The sequence below is a fragment of the Xylocopa sonorina genome, chromosome 5, assembly GCF_050948175.1.
Source record: "Xylocopa sonorina isolate GNS202 chromosome 5, iyXylSono1_principal, whole genome shotgun sequence".
NCBI lineage: Eukaryota > Metazoa > Arthropoda > Insecta > Hymenoptera > Apidae > Xylocopa > Xylocopa sonorina.
Window position 1 is genome coordinate 13,751,955 of NC_135197.1, and position 21,118 is coordinate 13,773,072.

At 40.4% G+C, this 21,118-nt stretch overlaps 4 protein-coding genes across 4 annotated transcripts in view; 2 read left to right on the plus strand and 2 right to left on the minus strand.

Moving 5' to 3' along the window:
* The window catches only part of Rpl18a (ribosomal protein L18A), a 110,362-nt gene that overhangs the window by 83,563 nt on the left and 5,681 nt on the right, over positions 1-21,118 (plus strand). The gene's annotated exons all lie outside the window — the stretch shown is intronic.
* LOC143424068 (integrin beta-PS) lies at positions 2,496-7,106 on the minus strand (the record flags this gene model as incomplete). Its single annotated transcript, XM_076895875.1, has 15 exons — positions 2,496-3,333; positions 3,409-3,548; positions 3,619-3,811; positions 3,909-4,025; positions 4,107-4,328; positions 4,544-4,843; positions 4,952-5,083; positions 5,235-5,393; positions 5,465-5,629; positions 5,727-5,825; positions 5,904-6,074; positions 6,141-6,240; positions 6,316-6,544; positions 6,646-6,853; positions 6,936-7,106. Coding segments are annotated over 15 exons (2,481 nt in total), but the record flags the coding sequence as incomplete, so codon positions are not given.
* LOC143424069 (uncharacterized) lies at positions 7,220-10,048 on the plus strand. Its single transcript, XM_076895876.1, has 4 exons — positions 7,220-7,236; positions 7,580-7,688; positions 8,938-9,015; positions 9,212-10,048. The coding sequence occupies exons 1-4, from the start codon at positions 7,220-7,222 to the stop codon at positions 9,353-9,355; spliced, it is 348 nt and encodes a 115-aa protein (XP_076751991.1). The 3' UTR covers positions 9,356-10,048.
* Positions 13,645-21,022, minus strand: Smox (Smad on X). The gene is made up of 6 exons (XM_076894781.1): positions 20,605-21,022; positions 15,962-16,170; positions 15,487-15,779; positions 15,184-15,407; positions 14,783-15,096; positions 13,645-14,713 (listed from the first exon to the last, which is right to left on the minus strand). Exons 1-6 carry the CDS (start codon positions 20,802-20,804, stop codon positions 14,445-14,447), a joined length of 1,509 nt encoding a protein of 502 aa, XP_076750896.1. The 5' UTR covers positions 20,805-21,022; the 3' UTR covers positions 13,645-14,444.

Genomic DNA, 21,118 nt, shown 5'->3' on the forward strand with positions numbered 1-21,118 from the left:
TTACGCGTCGTGCCTTCCGTTAGTTTCGCCAGGCTTCGATTTCGGTTTTTAAAACTCGCAGCAAGTATCGGGACAGAAGGCGTATAGACAGACGCTTACCTCTATTCGGTGCAACGACATTGCCGGACATCCTGACTCGGAACGACGAAAGTTCAGAGATAATCGGACATTCCCAGAGGTCCTGAGCGAGCGGCGGCGGATAGGAAAGAGGTTGAGGTAAATCCCTTATCTTGGGAAAGGAGCAAACACTTGTCCCTTATCGCAGCTGGCTCGTAACGAGTAAACAATTCCATCTTCGAGGATTGCACGAACGACGAAACAGGGTCACTCTCGGCTAAAGGAAATAAAGGGAAGTAGTTTTAAGAGGAGACGCTTTAAAAGAGGCGCTTCTTAGATAGCTACTAGTTTCAATCTTCATTCTGAACGGTAAACGATGATGTATAGCTGGAACGTCTATTTGGGTAGAGGATAAGAAGGTTTAGGAAGGAAAAGATGGGGATGGAAATAAAAGCTGGATAATTAATGAAAAGGAATAGTAACAATTGCGAGGCAGGTTCTAGACAGGATTCGCGATATCGATCAAGTTCTCGAAAGGCGGCCGGTGAAGAAAATTGCTCACATTTCTTAGGATAGGGGTTGCATACAGAGAGCAGGATGCATACATATTACGTTTTTCGAAAGCAACAAGCATCGAGCTCGAGGGCCCTAAAGAGCAACAACGAAGAACGGACAGCGGATCCGGCGCTGACGCTCATTACGATGATTGGCAGATTCAATTAACGAGCAGCCGGGCTCCAGCACGGCGGGGTCGTCTCGGCTTAACCCCGGCTAAATATTATTAATAATAATCAGCTCATTACCGGCTCCATTAATTATCCGGCTGTACCTATACACGAGTTATTCTGCCTCCAGGAGCGCACCAGATTCCATATCGTTCGAACGATATTCTCGATAACCGATATTATACATGTACAAATTACACGATAGTTTCTTATTTCTGTTCATCGGTTGAACAGCCATTACAAAATTTGCAAGAAGAAGATCCACCAGCATATTTTGGCATCGTGCTCGCGTTCGCAACCGATGTACCTTTGAAATTGTAACGTAAAGATAAGAATGCGTTTCCGTGATCCTCGAACGATCCTAGTCAAAGAGATTCCCCAAGTACGCCCACTGAGAAACGACATAGAGAAAAGACGTAGGTCGACGTAAATTCTGAAACCGTTTCGTACATCCAGCCCGGATACGCCTTGGCTCGGACATCAGAAGGAGGGAAAGGAGAAAGTGGAATATTAATCCATTTAACAAACTCATTATCGATGAGATATATCGAACGTTTACTGTGCGCGTCGGCGGCGCGAACGTGCTCCTCCTATCCCGAAGAGGAACCCCGGTAATATTAGCGGGTTGGCACCCCTGCGGCTTGATTTACGGGCGCGCACTAACGAGCCTCAGTCTGCGTTGAACGCGAAAAGGTGGTGTAGCCGAGGTTCACCAGCGCTCGATCGTCCAAACGAAGTCACGATCAACGGTATCGCCCAAATTTATTCCACGCCTATATCAACCTTCCAGCTCGTCTACGTTACGAACGGTCTTCAAATAGAGAAACGAAATATCGATAGGAATATGGATCCGTTCTCCCTGATTCTCTCTTTCTCTCTTCCTCTCTAAATGCCCCGGATGTAAACCAACAACGGCCATTATCGGCCGCGAAAACGAACAACGTTTGCTCCGCGAGCATTAAGTCGAGTCATGCTATTTTACGCGTAGCTGCTAAGTAAACAGCCTAGCATACCAAATTATCCAGCACCGTTTGGGAACGCTTAAGAAATGATCGATCTCGATGCAACTCCAGGCTCGGACATCACAGATTTCGCCGAGAACCGCTCGTGAACGTAAAAAGAAGTAATCGCCGGCTCGCATAAAATACTCGCGAAGTCGTGGCTGACAGATCAAAGCGAATACGACAACAATACCGTTCGACTCGCGTAATTGGCGCTATAGGCACCCGATGGGAGCATCACACGGCAGAGCGAGCGAGGTGAGACGCCGATACAGAATGAAGAGATTTACAATGTTCCCGGCAGTAAAATAATCAATAAAATCTGTGCAATGTAAAGAAAGAGACGCGCGGCAGTGATTTAATACGCGGTGCGCCGACTTCGCTATTTCTGTGCTATCCTTAAGTCCCGACTACGGCAACGAATCGTTGTATCATTGCATTTTACATGATTTTGACGATACGACTATTTCTCCTCTGAAAGCGTAACGCAAGAGAACGATCGGGAATAAGTTCGACTATATTATCGGCAACCATTTCTTCTCTGTTCTTCTTTCTTGATAGGTTAACGATATTATTAAATAGTATCTTCTTTTGCCACCTGCGCATCCTCGACGCTGAACGAATTACATTAATAATCACCGTACAAAGAATCGTTGAAAGTTTGTACGCATTAGTTGACGCACCACTTTCATCCATAAAACGAGCACCGCTACAATGGTGACCGAGGGGGTAATCCGTGTCGAGTCGTAATCAAGTCGTACGGGTGAATTCAATGTGGGTAGAGCTTTAAGTTTCTGGTGGGAAATACAGCGAGCCGCCGCAGGGTTTTGTAGCAGGAGCTGGCTATGGTGACGAATTTACGAGCTCCTTACGAGACGGCCTTCTTCGAGCATAGCAAGCAATAAAGTACGAGGCCAGAGGATATTCGAAACAATCGGCCGAGAGGCCAGGACCTACCTATACACGTATCCTCGCACAAAATCTTTGGATCAAATTTAAAATTGATTTACGAGTGATCGCTTATCGACTTTCGTCTTCTCGGTCGCCACGATCACATTGACCTTACTTCCTGGTAAACTTTTCTCGTAAAATATTACGGTTCACGTGTTCTAACCGCAGAGGGAAAAAAAAGTGTCCAACAATATGCGAAGTGAAACATCGCAAGACGCTTGCGAAAGATTCACGGTTAGTGGTAGGAGATAGTGGCAATGTTATCACTTACGAGGTAGGAATCCGGGAATGAAGATGGGCAGAGGTTGTTTTCCAAAGAATTTTAAAAGCAAACGTTTCTTTTCATCGACTGGACTAGAGTTGTCTTCGCACAAAATGAAATTAACCAATATGGCGTCATCGTCCTCCCATCGGCTTGCTTACGGTGGCGCTATCTACCGGGACGTTCTTTCATTAGAATTAAACGGTTCCCACGAAGACATTTCGCGCGCAAAATATTCACTTTACGAAAATATATAATTGATCTAATCTTTGAAGCGTTCGTTGAACGTTGGATTGCTAAACGTTGACGTAGCTTTCTTATAAAGCGGATTATCACCCTAGATTAACAGATGGCTAATTAATGAGATAAACGTATTTAAGAAAAGCAAAAAGGTACAGTTAAAGGTGTTTACCCTGTTCCATTTAGCCTGGGCTCGTTCTTTCTCAAATCTTATGTACTCTCGTTTATCGTGAATCATTGTCAGTATTTTCCAAATGAGAAGGATCACGAATCCAAGAATCACGGTGCTGATCATTAATCCTATAGCGACACCTGTGAATACAAATACCAGAAGATATAGGTTCTCAAATAGTATGCCAAGTTCGTAACGCGACATATTTACCAAAAACGTTAATAGGTTTAGGACACGTTCGCTTCTTCTCAGCGAGAATATGGAATATCTTAATATCTCCTCCGCTACCACCTCTGTAATACTCATACTTGAACACAAATGTGCAACCAGCGTCACCAATAATTCGACAGATACGAGCTCCTGTTTTTTCATCTTTTTCCGGATCCTCTTCAACGACATCAACCTGTTTGTTTTAAAATTGTATCGAAAATATTATTGGATATTCATTTACGTCAATAACTTTTTCCCCTCGTTTCTTCACTTAGAAAAAAGTTTCTCACAATTTCAATATCGTGCAGGCACTGGCTGCATTTTTCATTTTCAGCAAACGGCCCGGTTTTATGCGCTACGCATTCCACACAGTTTTTTAATTCCTCGCATCGTTGCCCCGGACATATCTAAAAATAAAGAAACAACTTTTATGCGCATAACGAACGTACACTAAATATTCATATGTCACAGAACAGAAGAAAACCAACAGGACACTCCTCGCAATACTGTCCCGAGTATCGAATGCTGTCTTTTTCACGACAGTAACAACTACCGCAAATGCAGTCACCGCGTCCGCTACAGATCTCCATGGTTTCACTTTTGCTCGGTATGCACGTGCTATTCGACTCTTTGCAATCACACGTCTCGCCGCCCCAACCTGGAAAGCAATTGCAAACACCACATTCGCACTTGCCGCGCCCGCCGCAAACCTTGAAAAAAAAAAACAGAAAAACAACGTCAGATGGAAAACACTATCCAGGTTTCCATAAATGGGAAATTACTCGAGCAACATCGTACACGTACAAACGATTCACGAGCACCTTCCCAGGGCTCGAATACGTCGATAGTCAATAACCGATAACACGACAAATATTGATGCCGTTTGAGAATACGTTATTTGCGATTAGCGTGAACGATCGCTTACCAAGCCTTCACTACGTTTGCAAGAGAAATTATCGCACTCGCAGTACTTTCCGTAAAAGACCTCTTGCGGATTCGGTCGCTTTCTGCAAACACAGACGCCGCATTTGCAAATTCCATGGCCGCTACATATTTCCGTGGTTTCGTTGTTGGGCCTACACTCAGACGTAACAGCTTCAGTCTCGGTCCCAACGTCGTTTCCCTCGCATTCGCACTGCTTGCCGTAAAAGCCGTCATTGCAGGAACATATACCGCAAACCAGTGTACCGTTCCCTCTGCAATCTTCCGAAGCTGCCTTGTATCCCTACGAGATATTCATTTGAAACGTGCAGAGAAATTGTACGTATCTAGGCGGCATGAAAATATAGCCACCATAAGAAGCTGAAGCTACTCGTTCAATTATCGTTCTTACCATATGTCCTGGCCGCTCGCATGGACAATCGCATATAATGCTCAGATCGATCGTCAAACTCTCGTTTATACCTCTCGGCTTTATCTGTATGCTTCTCTGCCATTCGCTGGGGTCCGGTGAACACTCGCTAGCCTGCATTCAACGAAAATATTTTACAGCTTTCAAGTTGTATTATTCGAATATTTAAAGACCACAGTTTACACAACTTTGACGAATGTACATTCCCTGGTTCCATCGAATTTCGAAATGCACAGTAACTATCATACTCGATTCGTAAATGTACCTGCAGTACTACTTCAAACTCGACGACATTTCCAACCCGTAGGCCACCGCATTCTTTTCGCTCTTTCAGTTCACCGTCCGCTTCTAAACATCGGGAGAAATACTTCACGTCTATCATTTTCGGTGCGTCGTCCGTCATCGTTATGGAGTTTACCAGTTTCTAAACAGGTTTTTGGTATCGCAAATTTTACAATACACATAATTTCAGTAACGTTACATGCATGTCTGTACCTCGTATTCCCCGCTGACAAGTGCAACTACGTTTTGAGAATTGTGATCTATCGTCCCGACAGAAGAGCCACTGACGCTTCCACTCAAAAGTTGATACGTTGTATTCTTGTCGTTGGTAACCGCGAATATGATGTTCATATTGCGCTCACGCGCAATTTTGTTAATCTACATTCGTCAGTGAAAAGTAAATTGTACATTTTTTTTATCGAAACGTGCGTATATCGGCGCGCTTAAACAATCAGAGGAGAAATTGCGTATGAACCTGAGCCACGGATGGATAATCTTGAAGAAGCGAATGCGTGTAAAAGCCTTCCTCGTCCAAGTGGCAGAGGCAATCGTTGGGCTCGATGATCCCGGCGAGCTAAAATGCAACAAAGTAGTAGCTGCATCTAATTCTTGAAGTACAGAAACCAATCAGTGTCCTACCGCGCTTACGTACCTTACCGTTTCCAGCGATATGAAAATCGGCATCCGTTGAAAAAACGATAAGATGTCGAGCGTTGCTTCGCCAGCCAATTTCCTTAGTGCAGACCATAGCCTGCATCATCGCGTCGAGTCCACCTTCGGGCCAGTCCAGATTACCAGACATCGGCGCCTCTTGCACGCGTGTCTACCATCAAAAAGCAATCGATTAGTATTGGGAAGTAAAGAAACTGACGTTTAAAACGAATGATACTTTGAAAAGAGTAAAGTTGTCGGTAAGCGGCATTTGATTCTTGTAATCGTAAGGAGGTGCGCATGGTTGTCCATCATCCAACAAACACGGTGACTTTAATCTGAAAAAATAATCGTTTCGTATCGTACAACTGACGCGACTGCGAGCGAATGTAAAGGTGAGAGCATCAAGATACCTGTCCGGTTGCGTACTAGTCATAGGCAGTTCAACTTTGTCTACGAAACTACCGAATCCTAAGCGAAAATTCGAAGTCAGTTTCTGCATAGCCTCTGCCAATTGAAATCCCAATCTAGACAACCGATCCCTATAAGTCTCCATGGATTTCGATAAATCCATCAGATAATACAAATCTACCGGATAGTCCTCCGCTTGACTATACTTTAAACTCAATCGATATTCTTCCCCTACAAATAACGTGTACAAGTGGATTGGAGAACGAAATTTTTCTCGAAGGGAAACGACTTAAGTGTACTTGGTAATCCTAAGAAGAAAAAAAGATACTTGCCACGTCTAAGTATCAATCGAACACGCTGAGGTTGAATCTGAACAGGATCCGTACCCTTTGTCGAAGATAGCGGCCGATTTTCGAGCAACGACATTCTACTCACCTCATCTACCACGTCTGATTTTCGGCACCAAATATCGCCTTCGTTCAACAACCTTTCTCTAGTAACGCACCGAACCAGAGGGCCATTCTCACTTTGATTGGATACCTAAGTGAATAAAAAACGTTACTATATTTTCTCCTGATCAACGATTATTCTATTTCGTTCACAGATAGACAATAATGATCACCGGAATGGAACACCAAACGCATCGCGGAGTTTGCAGGCAATCCTTACAAGATTGTTGGGACGCGCAAAGGCTGTCCGAATCTTTGTACTCGCTAAACACCAATGGGAGAAGTTGAGTCCATGAGAAAAATAACATCCAACGGAGCATTGCTTCACTTTTGATGCCGGTACAGATTTAAACGAACGAGGTGTGGCCTTATTAATAACTGCAAAAGATATTGCGGTCTGCCACGGAAATGAGACCAAGATAATGTAACATTATGCGTCATTAGGTACCTATTCCGTATGACTAACAATAAGTTGTACATTTAATCAACGAGAGGATAATCGTCGAAGAAACGTTTTACTTAGACTTACAATAGGAATAATTAGAGCTCGAACTTAACTTACTTTACACTCTACAAACAAATTTTAATACAATATAATGCAAATAACGCCAAAAAGAAAGTTTATACTACGCGAACGTTTAATTAATTGTCCGTTACGCTAAAATACAGTGCAGCGACATCTTCTGGCAAACATTTTAACTGTAGACAAACGATAAAATAAATGTGTTTGCCGTCGATGCTTGCACCACAGTCGAGGCTGTCCATCGTGGTAAATTCATCCGATATGTTACTAGATGGCGGGATAGGTGTAAACCAGTATCCATAGAAATGTGCGTTTAATCGACAGTGGTGAGAAAACAATCTTGGAGGAAGGAACGTGCGCCTTCAACGATCATCTCTTTCATCGGCAAGTTTCGCACAGGAAGGTACGTTCAATAATTGTTAAAAAAAAAAGCTCGCACGCTGCGTAAATTATACGTAACTTCGCAATTTTTGTTATTCATGTATTATGTGTTACAACGTTATGTTATCGATTACGTAAGAGAACGCACGTAAAATAACACGCCGTTTCTACCCCTAATATCTATCGGACGAAATGTAGGAGAGGCTTGTTCGTTAGAAATTTTGTGTCAACGGAATGTCACAACAATTCCATAAAAATTTTGGATCGATACCTTTACACCGTTTATATTTATCAGGAACAATTACACTGTACATTTCCGAGTTCAGTGAAAAGTAACCCATTATTTTATAGGTTAACCGTGCCGCGCGGCGCATTTTCCCATCGACTAGAAATAATATAGTATATCATCGATTAAACTGCACTTTTACGTTCAGACAAAGTCAAGTCGCGTAACGTTAACGATAGACCTTACGTTGCGTACGTGTATATCTGTATTTTTACAAGTACACTGGATAATTAATGTGCGTATCGTTGTACACAAATGGTGCGATGCAGGAGCCGCAAACGCAGTCGCAGCATCTCTACGGAATATTTCTAACTCTTCGTACATTATACGTTCTCATTTTTCTACAATTGCACAATACAAACCATATTATTAATATCTAATTACAATATGATCTAATAAGATTAATTGTATGCATCTTACATAAGTTAAGCCATTTTCCGTTCATCGTAACATTCGTATGTAACATTTTCAAATTACAAATTGCTCAAAATAAAATTCAGTTATGCAGCTATATCATTAGCTAAAAATATGTATCGTTACATAAAGATGTTAAATTATAGAATAATGTAGTGCAGATCTTTGACGGGCCCCTATCTGGTTTGTCCATCGATGGATATCGCGGTAACATAATTAAAACTTTGCTAATGGAAAGATCGTGCTTTTCTAGTTACACTTTCATAAATGATGCTTTCACAATTTGCAACAATATCAATTGTGCTTCTCACCTCACAATAACGTTGACGCGAATTGTTAAATCAAAGAGAAACGAAGGTAAACAGATTCGCGTGGAACTCCACTTTACAATGGTTAAATAGCGATACGTCGGTTCACATTCAAAATTTAGTTTCAAAATGAATAATTTAAGAAAAGAATAAATTGGGGTAATATAATTGTCTATACAACGCATGGCCAATGTTTGCTTGTGGTAAAATTGAACTCAAGGATATTAACATAAATTTGACATTATTTTCATCTTTCTTTTTAGAGTACGGAGCAAACCCTTGGTATAGAGATGTATCTGACTCCTTCCACCCTCTATGCTCTCAGATTATCATTTCAACAGGTAAAACATATTTGTCGCATAGAGATAGCTATTATATAATACAATCTACGTAGTTACATCCTACGTTTGTTAGTTATAAATCGTCGAACTCTTGAAAATTAAAATTTCCTCTATTCGTTCAAAATTTCTGCAGCTATTCTCGTTAAGATACATTTTTCAACAATCTTGTACGAAACGGACGTCTTCTTGGTTTCAGGGTGCCGTTTCGACTGTGTTCCGTAAAAATATGATCGAACGCAATATCACAACGTCAGCATTTATCCTTGCAACCGTTGGTCTATCTATGAGCATATTTTCTGTGAAAAAAATGCTGACCTCTAAACACCAAGGTCACTTGTAACAACTTCATTCAGCTACAAATCAGCAGCAACAAATCAATTCCAAAGAGAGAGAGAGGAGACAAGTGGGCTTCTGTTAAAATGGTTCATCAAATCTTGACTATTCACATTACGAATCGAAAATTTATCATCGGATGTTAACATTTTATCTAAACCGAAACGTTTCTACAATTGTATTTTATACCAAAAATTAAGAATTTTAACTAGTCATTACGAATTTTCGTTTCGAAATATTGAATTTTTTTAACTTACGTATAATGTTTCATATCAACCATTGATTGATTTGAAAGCTTTGAAAATTATTGGAAATGACCAACATGAAGGAATAGATATATTGGGAGAAAGAAATCTTTCCAGATTTTGATTAATTTTTCGTGTAGTTAAAAATGATAAGACTGTCTCGGGAGAAGAGATGCTTCTCAAAATTTGTGTCCAACGGGGGAAGGATTTTATCGAGAGAATCATACGCTGGGAACCGAGAACGATTAAACAATTTCAAATGGTTACTGATTTTAGGAATATCGCTTGTTGAATTGAAGACCAGCTTTAATTTATAATTAAGGTTCTATTGCGATTGTTGCTGCTACGAAATCAGGGACGCTGATATCTAGATCGTAAAAGCGCAACATTATACACTTGTATAGATTGTATTCGTTTTGTTGTAGTCTAATGATACAAATATTTTGCCACGCAAAGTTAATGATCTATCTTTATTAGAAGTCTTGTATTTTCCTATCCTCTAATCCTATAGACCCATAGTGCGATGCACATTTCTAACTGTTCTAGTAATCTTGTATTCACTCTCAATTACCAAACTTCATCGTTTCACCTTCGTCACTATGGTCGCACGATTTAAAATAATAAAAAGCGACAGAGTGATATTCATTAAACTTAGTGTGTACATTTATTTATTTATATTTATTATACAATCTCACACTCGATATTTCTTGTCACAACATCTCGTCTATATCTTTCCGTACTCGTTCTTTCAAACTCTCGATCAACTCGAACTCTTGTAAATGATCTCACTCACACCAGGGAAACATCGACAAGATTAGCCGCTATCAAATATATCATACGTAAATGAATTTCACGTTTCTTTAATAGGTAAAAAAATATCGGATTTCTAGAAGTTATCTTTTAGTCGATCTTTCCCTTTGTGTGCATGCGATTACTAGCACGCAAAAGAAATATATATATATATATATATATATATATATATATATATATATATATATATATACATATGATACATATACAATATACATATATATATAATATATATATATTTATGAAAGTAGCTATAGAATAAAAAATTTATAATCGTCGGACCGCTCGATTCTTCGGCAGGTCTAGACATTAAACATAAACTGAAATAGAAAAAAAAAGATACAGCAATGATATAAACGTAGTACGGCGCAATTAACAATGGTAACAGTTACTAACTTCTGGAGAAAGGTATAAGCAACAGCGTTGGTAATTTAACGATCGACGCGCGTGTGTCACGACCCCTAAAAACTAATCGACTCGACATGCTTGTACTTACAAAAGAAACTTTGGCAATTGCTACGCTTAACATACTTTGGCAAATTAAACGCGTTTCTTAAGGATCCATCTCTTCTTTCGCCGATGTAAATGTATTTTGATCTTATGCTAACGCAAAACGAACGATTAGGAATTCGAGGACGAAGAAAGGCGAGGGCGAGTTCTTCGGTTCCTCTGTTCGTATTTACTTAATTAATACGCTAGTGGCAGTCTGACAGGGAGGCAAGTGGTTGTTAATAATTATGTACTTGTATGAAAACAGTACCAGTTAGCATTAGTCCAGGAGAGTGTGTGTATCTTATACCAGCAACAAATTATATTCAATTTCTCGAGCTGCCCGACGATGTCGCGTTTAACTTTCACGAGGTGCGTACATACAACGAGACCTGAACATTACGGCTCAATGAAACGTAGATATATCCTCGTGAAAGATCAACGCGTCCCTAGGCTACACAATTATGTCACTACATGAGAATCAATGTAAAAATTAATAAAATATTGATATCATTTAAATCTTGTTTTATTTCAATATATCTTTCCATAGCTACTGCTCGAGTTTATTCTCCATCCGATATTTGTTAGGAATATACACGCGCGTGTATGTATATACATATATATGTAATAATATATATATATACACTCACACACACACACACATGTATACAATACGTAATTTTACACAATTGTACGGTATAGATTCGGTAAAAATTAGTTCAGTTAAGTTCACGAATCATCAACATTACTGTCTTATCTCATAATCTGATTATGTAAAAACCAATTATTTCTCTCTCTCTCTCTCTCTCTCTCTCTCTCTCGCTCGCTCGCTCTCACTCTCTCTCTCTCTCTCTCTCTCTCTCTCTCTCTCTCTCTCTCGCTCTCTCTCTCTCTCCCTTTCTCTCCTTCTCTCTTTCTCTGTAAATTGTAAAAAAAAGGGAAAAAACAAAATAATAAAAAGCATTTAGCTGTATAATACGTGTAAAAGTTGTAGAATGCATTATAAAGGAAATTTATCTATACTGGATCGAATCATTCCGTTTTTTTATCCTCATTGAAAGCGATTACGAACATAGTAATCCTTCTTCGTCGGTACGACTAAGGTGAGATTAAAAAAATAGATTACGCATTTAGGATTATTCACGACGATTTTTTTCTTAGCCTTAACTATTAACGAAAACATTCCATTTGTTCTCTTTTACTTGACGTAATTTATACAGTTTTATGCACATATCGATAATTAAGTCAATTGGTTTGTTACTTTAGAACTCGATTGAAAATATTGTAAAATAATTGATACTGACAAGAAATATATAAGGAGGAACCGATTCTTCGTAACGTTTGACGTTCTTGTCGAAATCGAACCTCGCATTCTGTGCGTGCAGTTGGCCCCTATCGTACATAAAGACTCCATAGAAGTCGTGTATATAGTTTATCTTTAAAAATTTATTCGTTAGAAAAAAAAAAGAAGAAATATAACTGAATCCATGCACTTGGTGCAAAGACTTCGCGCACACACACATATCGATACTAATATATATCTCGTAATATAATAAAATACGTAACTTTGTTATCTCATTTGTTTCTTTTTTTTTCATACGTTCTACGTGAAAGACGTTCGAGTTGTTAAAAATTGTATCTCTTTTGTTTCGGTTAGTTTCGAATATGAAATATTTTATATAACATCTGCAATAAAATAGAAACACTTTTAATACATTCGACTGTGAAACAATTTGTAAATAAATGTAAAATAGTATAGAAACAATGTATCCGACATATCTAAAAGCATCTCACATTCAAGGCCAGGCCATCATTTCCTTTTTCATTCTTTCTTCGTAATAAAGTTCCCTTACGTTTATAAATTTTCATTTCACCGTGCCGCTCTGTTTCATCATATCGTTCAGAAAGTTCTAACTGCTATTCGAACATTCATGATGTTTTTGTAAAATTTGAGAAGACATTTCAATTATACTTTGTCAAAGCTTATACAATCGACAGACGATTCGATCATTCCGTGCATTCAAAAACGTATCTTCTTCACGCGAAACGTTATTTACGATCCTATAAAATGAACCAAACGCCTCTGTCTGAGCGAACAATTCGCTACATTGAATCTCAACGCCAAAATGTACATTTCAACGCTTGTCTGATGTTCCGCATCAATTTACTGACAATCGACAATAGGTGTAGTACGTATACAATTTCTTTAAATTATCAACCAATTCTCCCCATGCGATATCAAATAAATTGATACTTCTGTCTACTTTAGACTTCGTGCGCTTAATACTTCTATCAACGTTAAGAAATGCAGCGCTTATATTTAATAGGTATGTCAATTATTCAGGACAGAACACCTTAACACATAAGAATATTTTCAATTTCCACTCGACAGATTTTTCTTCAAACGCTGTCCGCTTTCTAACTGTTGGTTGATCCGTTTCACCAATCCTACCATTCATAAAATTTCCAAACACGTAAAAACATAACCATCCGTATCTGAAACTATCCAGTGTAAAAATATTCAAACGTTCTGGTCCATTCGAGGATGTACTTAACGTTACCGAGCCGCATAAATTAATTACACACGTATTGATCACTGCGATTCTTCCTTTCGTCATCGTATATGAAGGAAATAGATTTTACATGTACATTCCCGGTTTGATGTCCAGTACGTAGGAAAACTCTCGACAAAAGCTTCGAATAGGACCAGTGCTGTTGGAAACATTACAAACAGGCGTACCACGTGTGCTTCACCTGTTTTTGTAAAAATTCATCTCAGCAAACTATAGATTGAACGAATGTACACAATATTACGTATTATTTTGCAAGAGCTCACGTATACCGTACGACTGGAGTGCATTGACTTAACAAGCGGTAAAAATATGCAAAGGCTGAGCTTTCCCTTTAACGAGGTACACGTACATATATGCACCCACACATCTGGATACGTTCCTACGTAGATACAAAGACACGCTTGTTTCTCGCTTTTTTTTTTTTAATACAGTTCAAATCGAATACGTAACCCTACATTTTAAAGCACTATATCCACGCAAGAGTGTGATAAGTGTATCAACAATATCTATTTATTTTACTTAATACTCTTATTCCGATTTACCGAAGAATAGATTTTCTGTAGCGGCGATAACCGTAAATTTTACGTAAAACCAGTTGCTTCTGCACTTTTCTCTGACCACAAATCGTCCTTTCCCTTTCGTTTGTAGGAAACGTCGATAAAGCATCGCTTCAGCACTGAGCGTTCCCATATAGTCAACAGATCGCCAGAGCATTTGCAATTATCCGATTGAGTGCTCTCTGGCGCTTCGAACACGAAGTCGGTTTTATATACCATACACGCTTCGCGAGAACGGTAATCGTATCTTCCTTCTTGCATTGTTTGTCACTGTAGCCGATGGTTGCGAAGAATTCGGATAAAAAACGTGAATCCGCGGTAAGGAAAACCGATCTATGCGACGACAACGACACGACGACACAATGACAGCATGCTAATTGTCCCTATTTTCCTGAATCCATCAAGGAGAAAAGTATACAACCTTATGACATCGAGGAACAAGGTAATCGAGGCGAACCCATTTGCGTGAGTACCCTATCGAGCCACTGTAACGGGCCATTTAAATGTAATTCGATCCAACAAGGAGTCGATGTCACGGTTTGCCGACGATACGCCTCTCCCCAACCCTTTACAAAACTCATTCTAATCGTACACATCCGAGTCAATTGGTATACCGCCTCAAATCCTTGGGATACCGATTGCGATAACAGTGCCGCGAATTCCTGGTTGTTGAAAATCTTCAGATTACAACCTACGGGAAGGAGAAAAATGAAATGATGGAGTGATATAACACGCGCATAATGTTGGATCATATACTTACCAGGTGGTATTTTACAAACGGTAGCTGGGTGCCAACCGTAACGTTGATTACAATTGGGACTTTGAACAAAAATGCTCGAATCGGATAGGCATTCAGCGAACACCTCTCCGCCGAGATAATACAGTCTAGCCCCTTTCCCGATATGCCGTCTCGTCTGTTCGACTACGGTGTTACGATTGACATTCGATAGTAAACCAAGACAGAATCGTTCAGAGCTACTGGGATCTGTAAATCCGTCCACCGTTATACTCGGTTGAGACGCATGAAAAGTCTCGCCCACTCTCGTATTCAATTCGTAGTAACTTATCGAACACCTTGTGGAGGCAAAACAGAAATAAAATATTAAAAAATTCGCACGATCGTTCCGTACGATACGAACGATGTCGTGAACTATCGCTTACCAAAACGCTGGTTCGCAATACATAACCGGTTGTGCGTCGACAGGACTGGGGGATAAACGCGATAAAGACATATTGTCGTTGTGATCCATGTTATCACCATCTTCGCTTATATATCCGGGAGGCGGAGTATCGGCAGGAGGATCCATAGATCCAGGCGCCGGATGAGGTGAACCTTGAACGCTTCCTAGACTTCCGACGCTGGCCGGACTCGTTGCCTGCATACTCTAAAAAGTAATCAGATTTTCACTTGAATCTTCTCATTTGTCCATCCTTAAATGTTGAAAAAGTCCGTTCGATATCAACCTGCATTCCTTGGTACGGATTATTCGGTTGTTGCTGCTGCTGCTGCTGCTGCTGCTGCTGTTGCTGCTGCTGTTGTTGTTGTTGTTGCTGTTGCTGTTGCTGTTGCTGCTGCTGCTGCTGCTGCTGTTGCGAAGACTGTGATATACTCTGTTGATTATGATGCTGATGATTCAACGTTGCGTGGAAATTCGTGTTTTCTGGCACGCTGACACTGACTTCCTCAAGGGAAGTGTTGTAAAGGGCGGACTCGTCCCCGGCTAAGTTGTGCCGTGGCACGAGAATGGCTGGCAAAACTGCGAAAAAAAATGTCGATCTCTCGTGTGATTTACTTACGCTCGCGAGGATCGATTGATGGTAATTGATTTTCCTTCGTCCGTTTCCCCTTAAACGAAACTGAGACTCGCACTTCCGGATCGGGAACGAAGAGAGGGAAAACGGTGGGTAAATTATTTCCAAACAAGAGCAGTCTACCTACCTGGTGTTTGTATTCGTTGATAGTGATACGGATTAACGCAGACTTCGTCCCGTTTCTGCGTGAACGCGTACTCGCAATTCTCGATCGCTCTTAGTTCGTGATGCGACTGTAAATCCGGCCAGCGCCAAAGCCGGCAGTAGATCACGTGCGGCAAACCTTTACCGCGTACTCCTTGTACACCGTTGTCGCCGACACCACCTGGACTAGGCCTTTCGTCCCAAAACAAAAGGAGAACAAAAGAGTACTCGATCGATTAACGATAATTGAGCGTTTTTATTTCCTTATCCGCGAATAAGTCTTGGTAAACAATGCCGCTTACCGTTGAAAAGAAACGAGTCGATGTATAATTCGCACAAATTTAACTAACAAATAAATGAAGCCGTTTTCAAAATTATCGAAACATTTGCAATTTAGCAATTTAACGAGACTGAATAATTGTATTCTACGGGGGAAATGGTACATGTTCAAAATAATCGATTCTCCGTTCGTTCGCTGTATAAATTTGGGCGGCAATTGTCCATTCGACAAAGAGCAATATCCGATTGTAATGCAATACGTGCAACGTTTTCGTTCCGTGATTCTCGAGTCTTTTCTTACCACCTCTCGCGCGTCTCTGCGATTCTCTTTCGTTCTCTCCGTCGCGCACCTCCCTCTACCCGCTACCGACCCTAGGACCTCTTTCTCTCGCATTCGCTTTCGCTGCCTATCTGTTCGTTACGTGCAATCTACATGCGTATGAACCTCAATTGCAATTGCTCGGGACTGCTCTTCGTTACATAATAATTGCGAAACGCTCGCATAGAATTTGTATATTCCAAGATTTCCTTGCGCTATCTAGATCTCGTCTCGCATTTCACAAACGTGAATGCGCCCGTTAATTGCGACCGATACAAGCCAGTAACTCGTGCAGTGAACGCACGTTCAAGAGAAAGTATACCGAAAACACTTTCTGAAAACACTGAACGTCTTTCGAGTTGATGCAGAACGTAACATGCGTGCGTACATCGTATCTTCATCGTATCGTATCTTGATCGTATGGAGAAAAGTCGACGAGTAATTTTAATGTTTCAACAATTGGTTCGTAGCGACGTGCTCGGTTGTTTATCGACCGTTTCGAATGGTAGTTGCAGACACGAGCGAGGAACGTGTCACGTTTACATGGAATCGCATCGGTAGGTCGATGAAGCAATCGCTCTCCTATCGAGCAACCATCGACCGCTGATAGCTAGAGCGGTTAATAAGATGGAGATCGAGTGTTGATAATTCGTAGATCGTTGACGGAAAGGAGGCAGAACCGTTCGAAAACAGGGGTAACGCAGCGATCGCTGCGGGTGTTGCAGATGCCGGTTAGAAACGAGACGACGGAAAACAGCCGTGAAGCTAGGTAAAATAGCGAAGTTATCTATCGAAGAATGAGGAGAACGCAACGATTCCACGGTCTTGCTCGCGTTCTGCAATTTCAGTCATCTTGCTGACGCATCATTGCCTATTTGAGGACGCAAAGAGTCGCATTCGCCGTGAAATTCTTTCCACGTATGCATCAAACGAGATACGCGACTTAATCGAGTTTAATCGTCGATTGTACGGACAACAAGAAGCCGTGTGTGCTCGCGCGCGCCCGATCCCGTGTCTTTTTGTTTCTTAGCTTTTAGAAAAAGAGAAAAGAAAACAGACGGTACGTGATCTGCGCGATCAACGTATGGAGAGAGAGCTCCTGCGCGATCGACCGTTTTTCTCCATTGCCTCTTTCTCTCTCCCTCTCCTCAGGGTTTCTGAGCAATCATCGGGAATCTTTTCCGTTCGGACGTCGGAAATAAAATAAAAATTCATTACCAATTTCTACGAATAACCTTCGATCGGAAATACGACGATTAGGTGGAGCCAATGGTTGGTCACAATGCCGCGATGACAAGTTCCGGCTGTAAAGCATCAAACCAGCGAAACGAAGAAAAAAAGGAGACGCTCGAGGGAAAAAAGCTATTTTAAAATAAAACGAGCTAACGAAACCGCCTCGATAAATTATATCGTCTCGGAAAGAGAGAGAGAAAGAGAGAGAGACGCTACTCTCTGATTCTGTTCTCGAATGCATACACAGACGACGTTATGTATAAGGATAACCAGAATATTTCTCGACACAAAACGCTTCTACAGGCTATTCGCCGGGAGGCCTAACGATTTTCTCTTCTTTGGGAGAGAAGAACATGAGAAAAAGTTGTCAATATTTCTCCGAGAAATTCCGTAGCTCGTCCTGGTTTTGATGGGGGGATACAAATAAATGGTACGAATTTATATCATTTTTCTGTCGATGAAAAATCAGCTCCACTGTGCAACCAGTATCATTCGCTGTTTACGAACACGCGTATGTACACGCGTTACCCGAGATTGGAAAGAAAAAGTTTCATTTTCTCAAATATATAAGAAGAGATAGAGAAAGGCGATATAACGTACAACGTCTGACAAAGAAAAATGTAAAACTTCCTCGACTCGTGCATCGTTAGCACGAAATGAAGCATTTGTTAATTGATCACGTATTGCTTCTCGTAAATAATTATTTAATCCGAGACAGCGGCGTTATGTCGCGTCTTAACTAGTAAAAGGGAAATCAAATTTCCGAAGGGGTATCGCACGCGTTATTTCGATCGATCAAAAAGATAGAATAAAGTGATTTCTCGTCGCCGATGCGGGAAACGGGAAACGTAACGCGAAACGAACCGCGATGCAAGCGTGTTTCGTTCGAGTTACAGAAGAATCTGCCTTTCTCGATGACAGACTTTCCCTCCCTCTCTTCTCGGAATATCCTTGAACGCGCGACGACAACGTGGCTAGGATTACTATTAATAAAGCTCGTTACGAGCTGTGTAACGAGTTACAATCGATTCCGATACGCAACTTTATTCGCACAGGTTCTCCTCAAACTCGTATATCCTTCCTGGACATTGCTTAGCCTTCCTTTAAAAACGGTCCAACGATAGCGGTCAACAAACAGAGAAAGAGGATCTTGAAACGTAGAGAGAACAAAAGCAGAAACTTTGTATTGTCGATATCAGTTAGTTTATGTGATATTACGTACAAATAACATACAGAATATATCAAATGAAGTATGTATTCATGTATGAAACACCGTTTGTTACATCTGCTTCGCGAAACTAATGTTTGTACAGTACCGGAATAAAACATGACATATTTATGATAATTATACGTTTCGTAATTGTTGCGAAGAACACGATTGGTCGTATCTGCAATGTACGTGTAACAAAAAATACAGGAATCTCCACCGAATTGATTACTAGACACGAAAAGCAAACCGATAACTATGACCATGATGGAAACGCTCACGTGGAAAGATAGATCTCACGCAGCAACGTAAGGTACTTATTTACACGTGTGTTTCGCTTGCGTATATGTACATACGTGTATTCCGGCCTAGAAACGGATGCTGCCTCTGTTCATCGTTATTTAATTTACATTCGGAAACGGAAAGAACGATTGGTAAACGGAATTTTGTTTACACGGCTTCAGTATCGAATAATGTTACGTATCTTTTGCCTACTCATTCGTTTGCGATCACATCTTTGTTAAGATTATTACATAACTACTAAGATAACGATGTGCAATCACTATGCGCAACTACCATACACCGTGTATCGTATCACTAGTTTTACAACGAGAAACTATAAAATAAAATTACCGTACATACTAATAATATAATCGATACATACTGCATTTATTATAATACGTATGTTAATTAGTACAAAGTTGTCTCAGGGGTAACGCTGTTACTCACTATTTCTAAATTGTTCTTCGACTATTATTTGGAAAAAGGCTATAATTAATCTAAAAGGAATCTCCAGCAACATATCGAAAGAAAACGATCCCCTCGATCCTAAGTCGGTTACCTGCAGAAAACCGATCACGGAAAAGAACAAAATCTGAAACAATTGCGCATTAGAATACCGGAGAGCAACTGGTAACAATGAATAACATGACTTGAAATGGAAACCTGCATCGAATTAAAGTTGCCTACAAATTTCTAAATACCGAATATTATATCAATTTTAGGATTATCTAAAAAATGTCATGCAAACTAAATTTAGCGTCCAACTCTTAAAAAAACTGTAATACCTGACACGCGCGCGCGCGCGCGTGCTCGCTAAAACACACAGATATGTTACACTTCTAAACATGTGTTAATCACACAATAATTACTTAAATCATAGTAACATCGTTAAGAAATAAATAAATAAAAGGAAACGGTTTAACACGATTATTAAAATGTGCATAATAATGATTAAAATACCAGATTCGATGCGGTCAAAGAATAAAAAAAAAATCACGTTCTACCCATACCGTGCAGCGACAAAAAGAACTGTCAGCGGATAGACAATATGACATTATACACACGAATACACAGATCTCTAGATATGAACGACAAATAGCACACGCGTATGCTTTCTATTCCTTCGACTTCCACTCCAGAAGAAGATACAAATAAATGTAATACTTGAAATTCTTGCGTTGTCACTGTACGTAGCGTATAAAGTAGATATAAAAATCGATAAATAGTAATTGAAAAGAGGAATATTTAAGCCCTGTTGCTCGCAATATTTATGCACACGTAAAAGTAGTATGTAAAGCAAGCGTACCTTGGTATAGTAATGCACTTGGTGTTGCAACTTTGCGTAGTAATGGCCTTCTCAAGTTCCTCGAGGCCTGTTGATTTTTTTAATTTCTTAACGAGACTTTTAACGGCTTTTTCACTCCATTTATCTTCTCCTTCTGCTTTTTTCCAACCCAACAATCGCTTAACGATAGGTGGGTTAAAGCTGGACAGCATCGAAGTCATGATTTGCGATACAGAAATTACGCGCGAGCTGCATCGGGCTGCCTCGTCGTGTCACGGCAAGGATAGATTTCCACTCGCGATTTTGGCTACGTAACCCGACCAGGGTATTCTACGATTAACGTTTACCAGGAACTATTAAATCGTGATGAACGCGAATTTCTCATACAGGCGGCGGAAACTTTGCCACAGCCGCCATATTGTTCTTTAAGCACGTTCGATAAAACTCGGTATTCTTCGGTAAATTTCGACGTAATCATCGAACATACGTAAACTAGATAGCAATGTCGCCTCGGAATTAAACTGAAATCTGAGTT

What these genes read in the sequence shown, in the direction of transcription:
- LOC143424069 (XM_076895876.1), top strand. An exon ending in GGCAAGTTTCGCACAGGAAG is followed by an intron (nt 7,689 to 8,937) that starts GTACGTTCAATA and finishes CTTTCTTTTTAG; the next exon opens with AGTACGGAGCAAACCCTTGG. An exon ending in TCAGATTATCATTTCAACAG is followed by an intron (nt 9,016 to 9,211) that starts GTAAAACATATT and finishes TCTTGGTTTCAG; the next exon opens with GGTGCCGTTTCGACTGTGTT.
- Smox (XM_076894781.1), bottom strand. Translation starts at nt 20,804, where the DNA reads ATGACTTCGATGCTGTCCAGCTTTAACCCACCTATCGTTAAGCGATTG. An exon ending in TATTGCGAACCAGCGTTTTG is followed by an intron (nt 15,097 to 15,183) that starts GTAAGCGATAGT and finishes TGCCTCCACAAG; the next exon opens with GTGTTCGATAAGTTACTACG. An exon ending in CGTTTGTAAAATACCACCTG is followed by an intron (nt 14,714 to 14,782) that starts GTAAGTATATGA and finishes TCCTTCCCGTAG; the next exon opens with GTTGTAATCTGAAGATTTTC.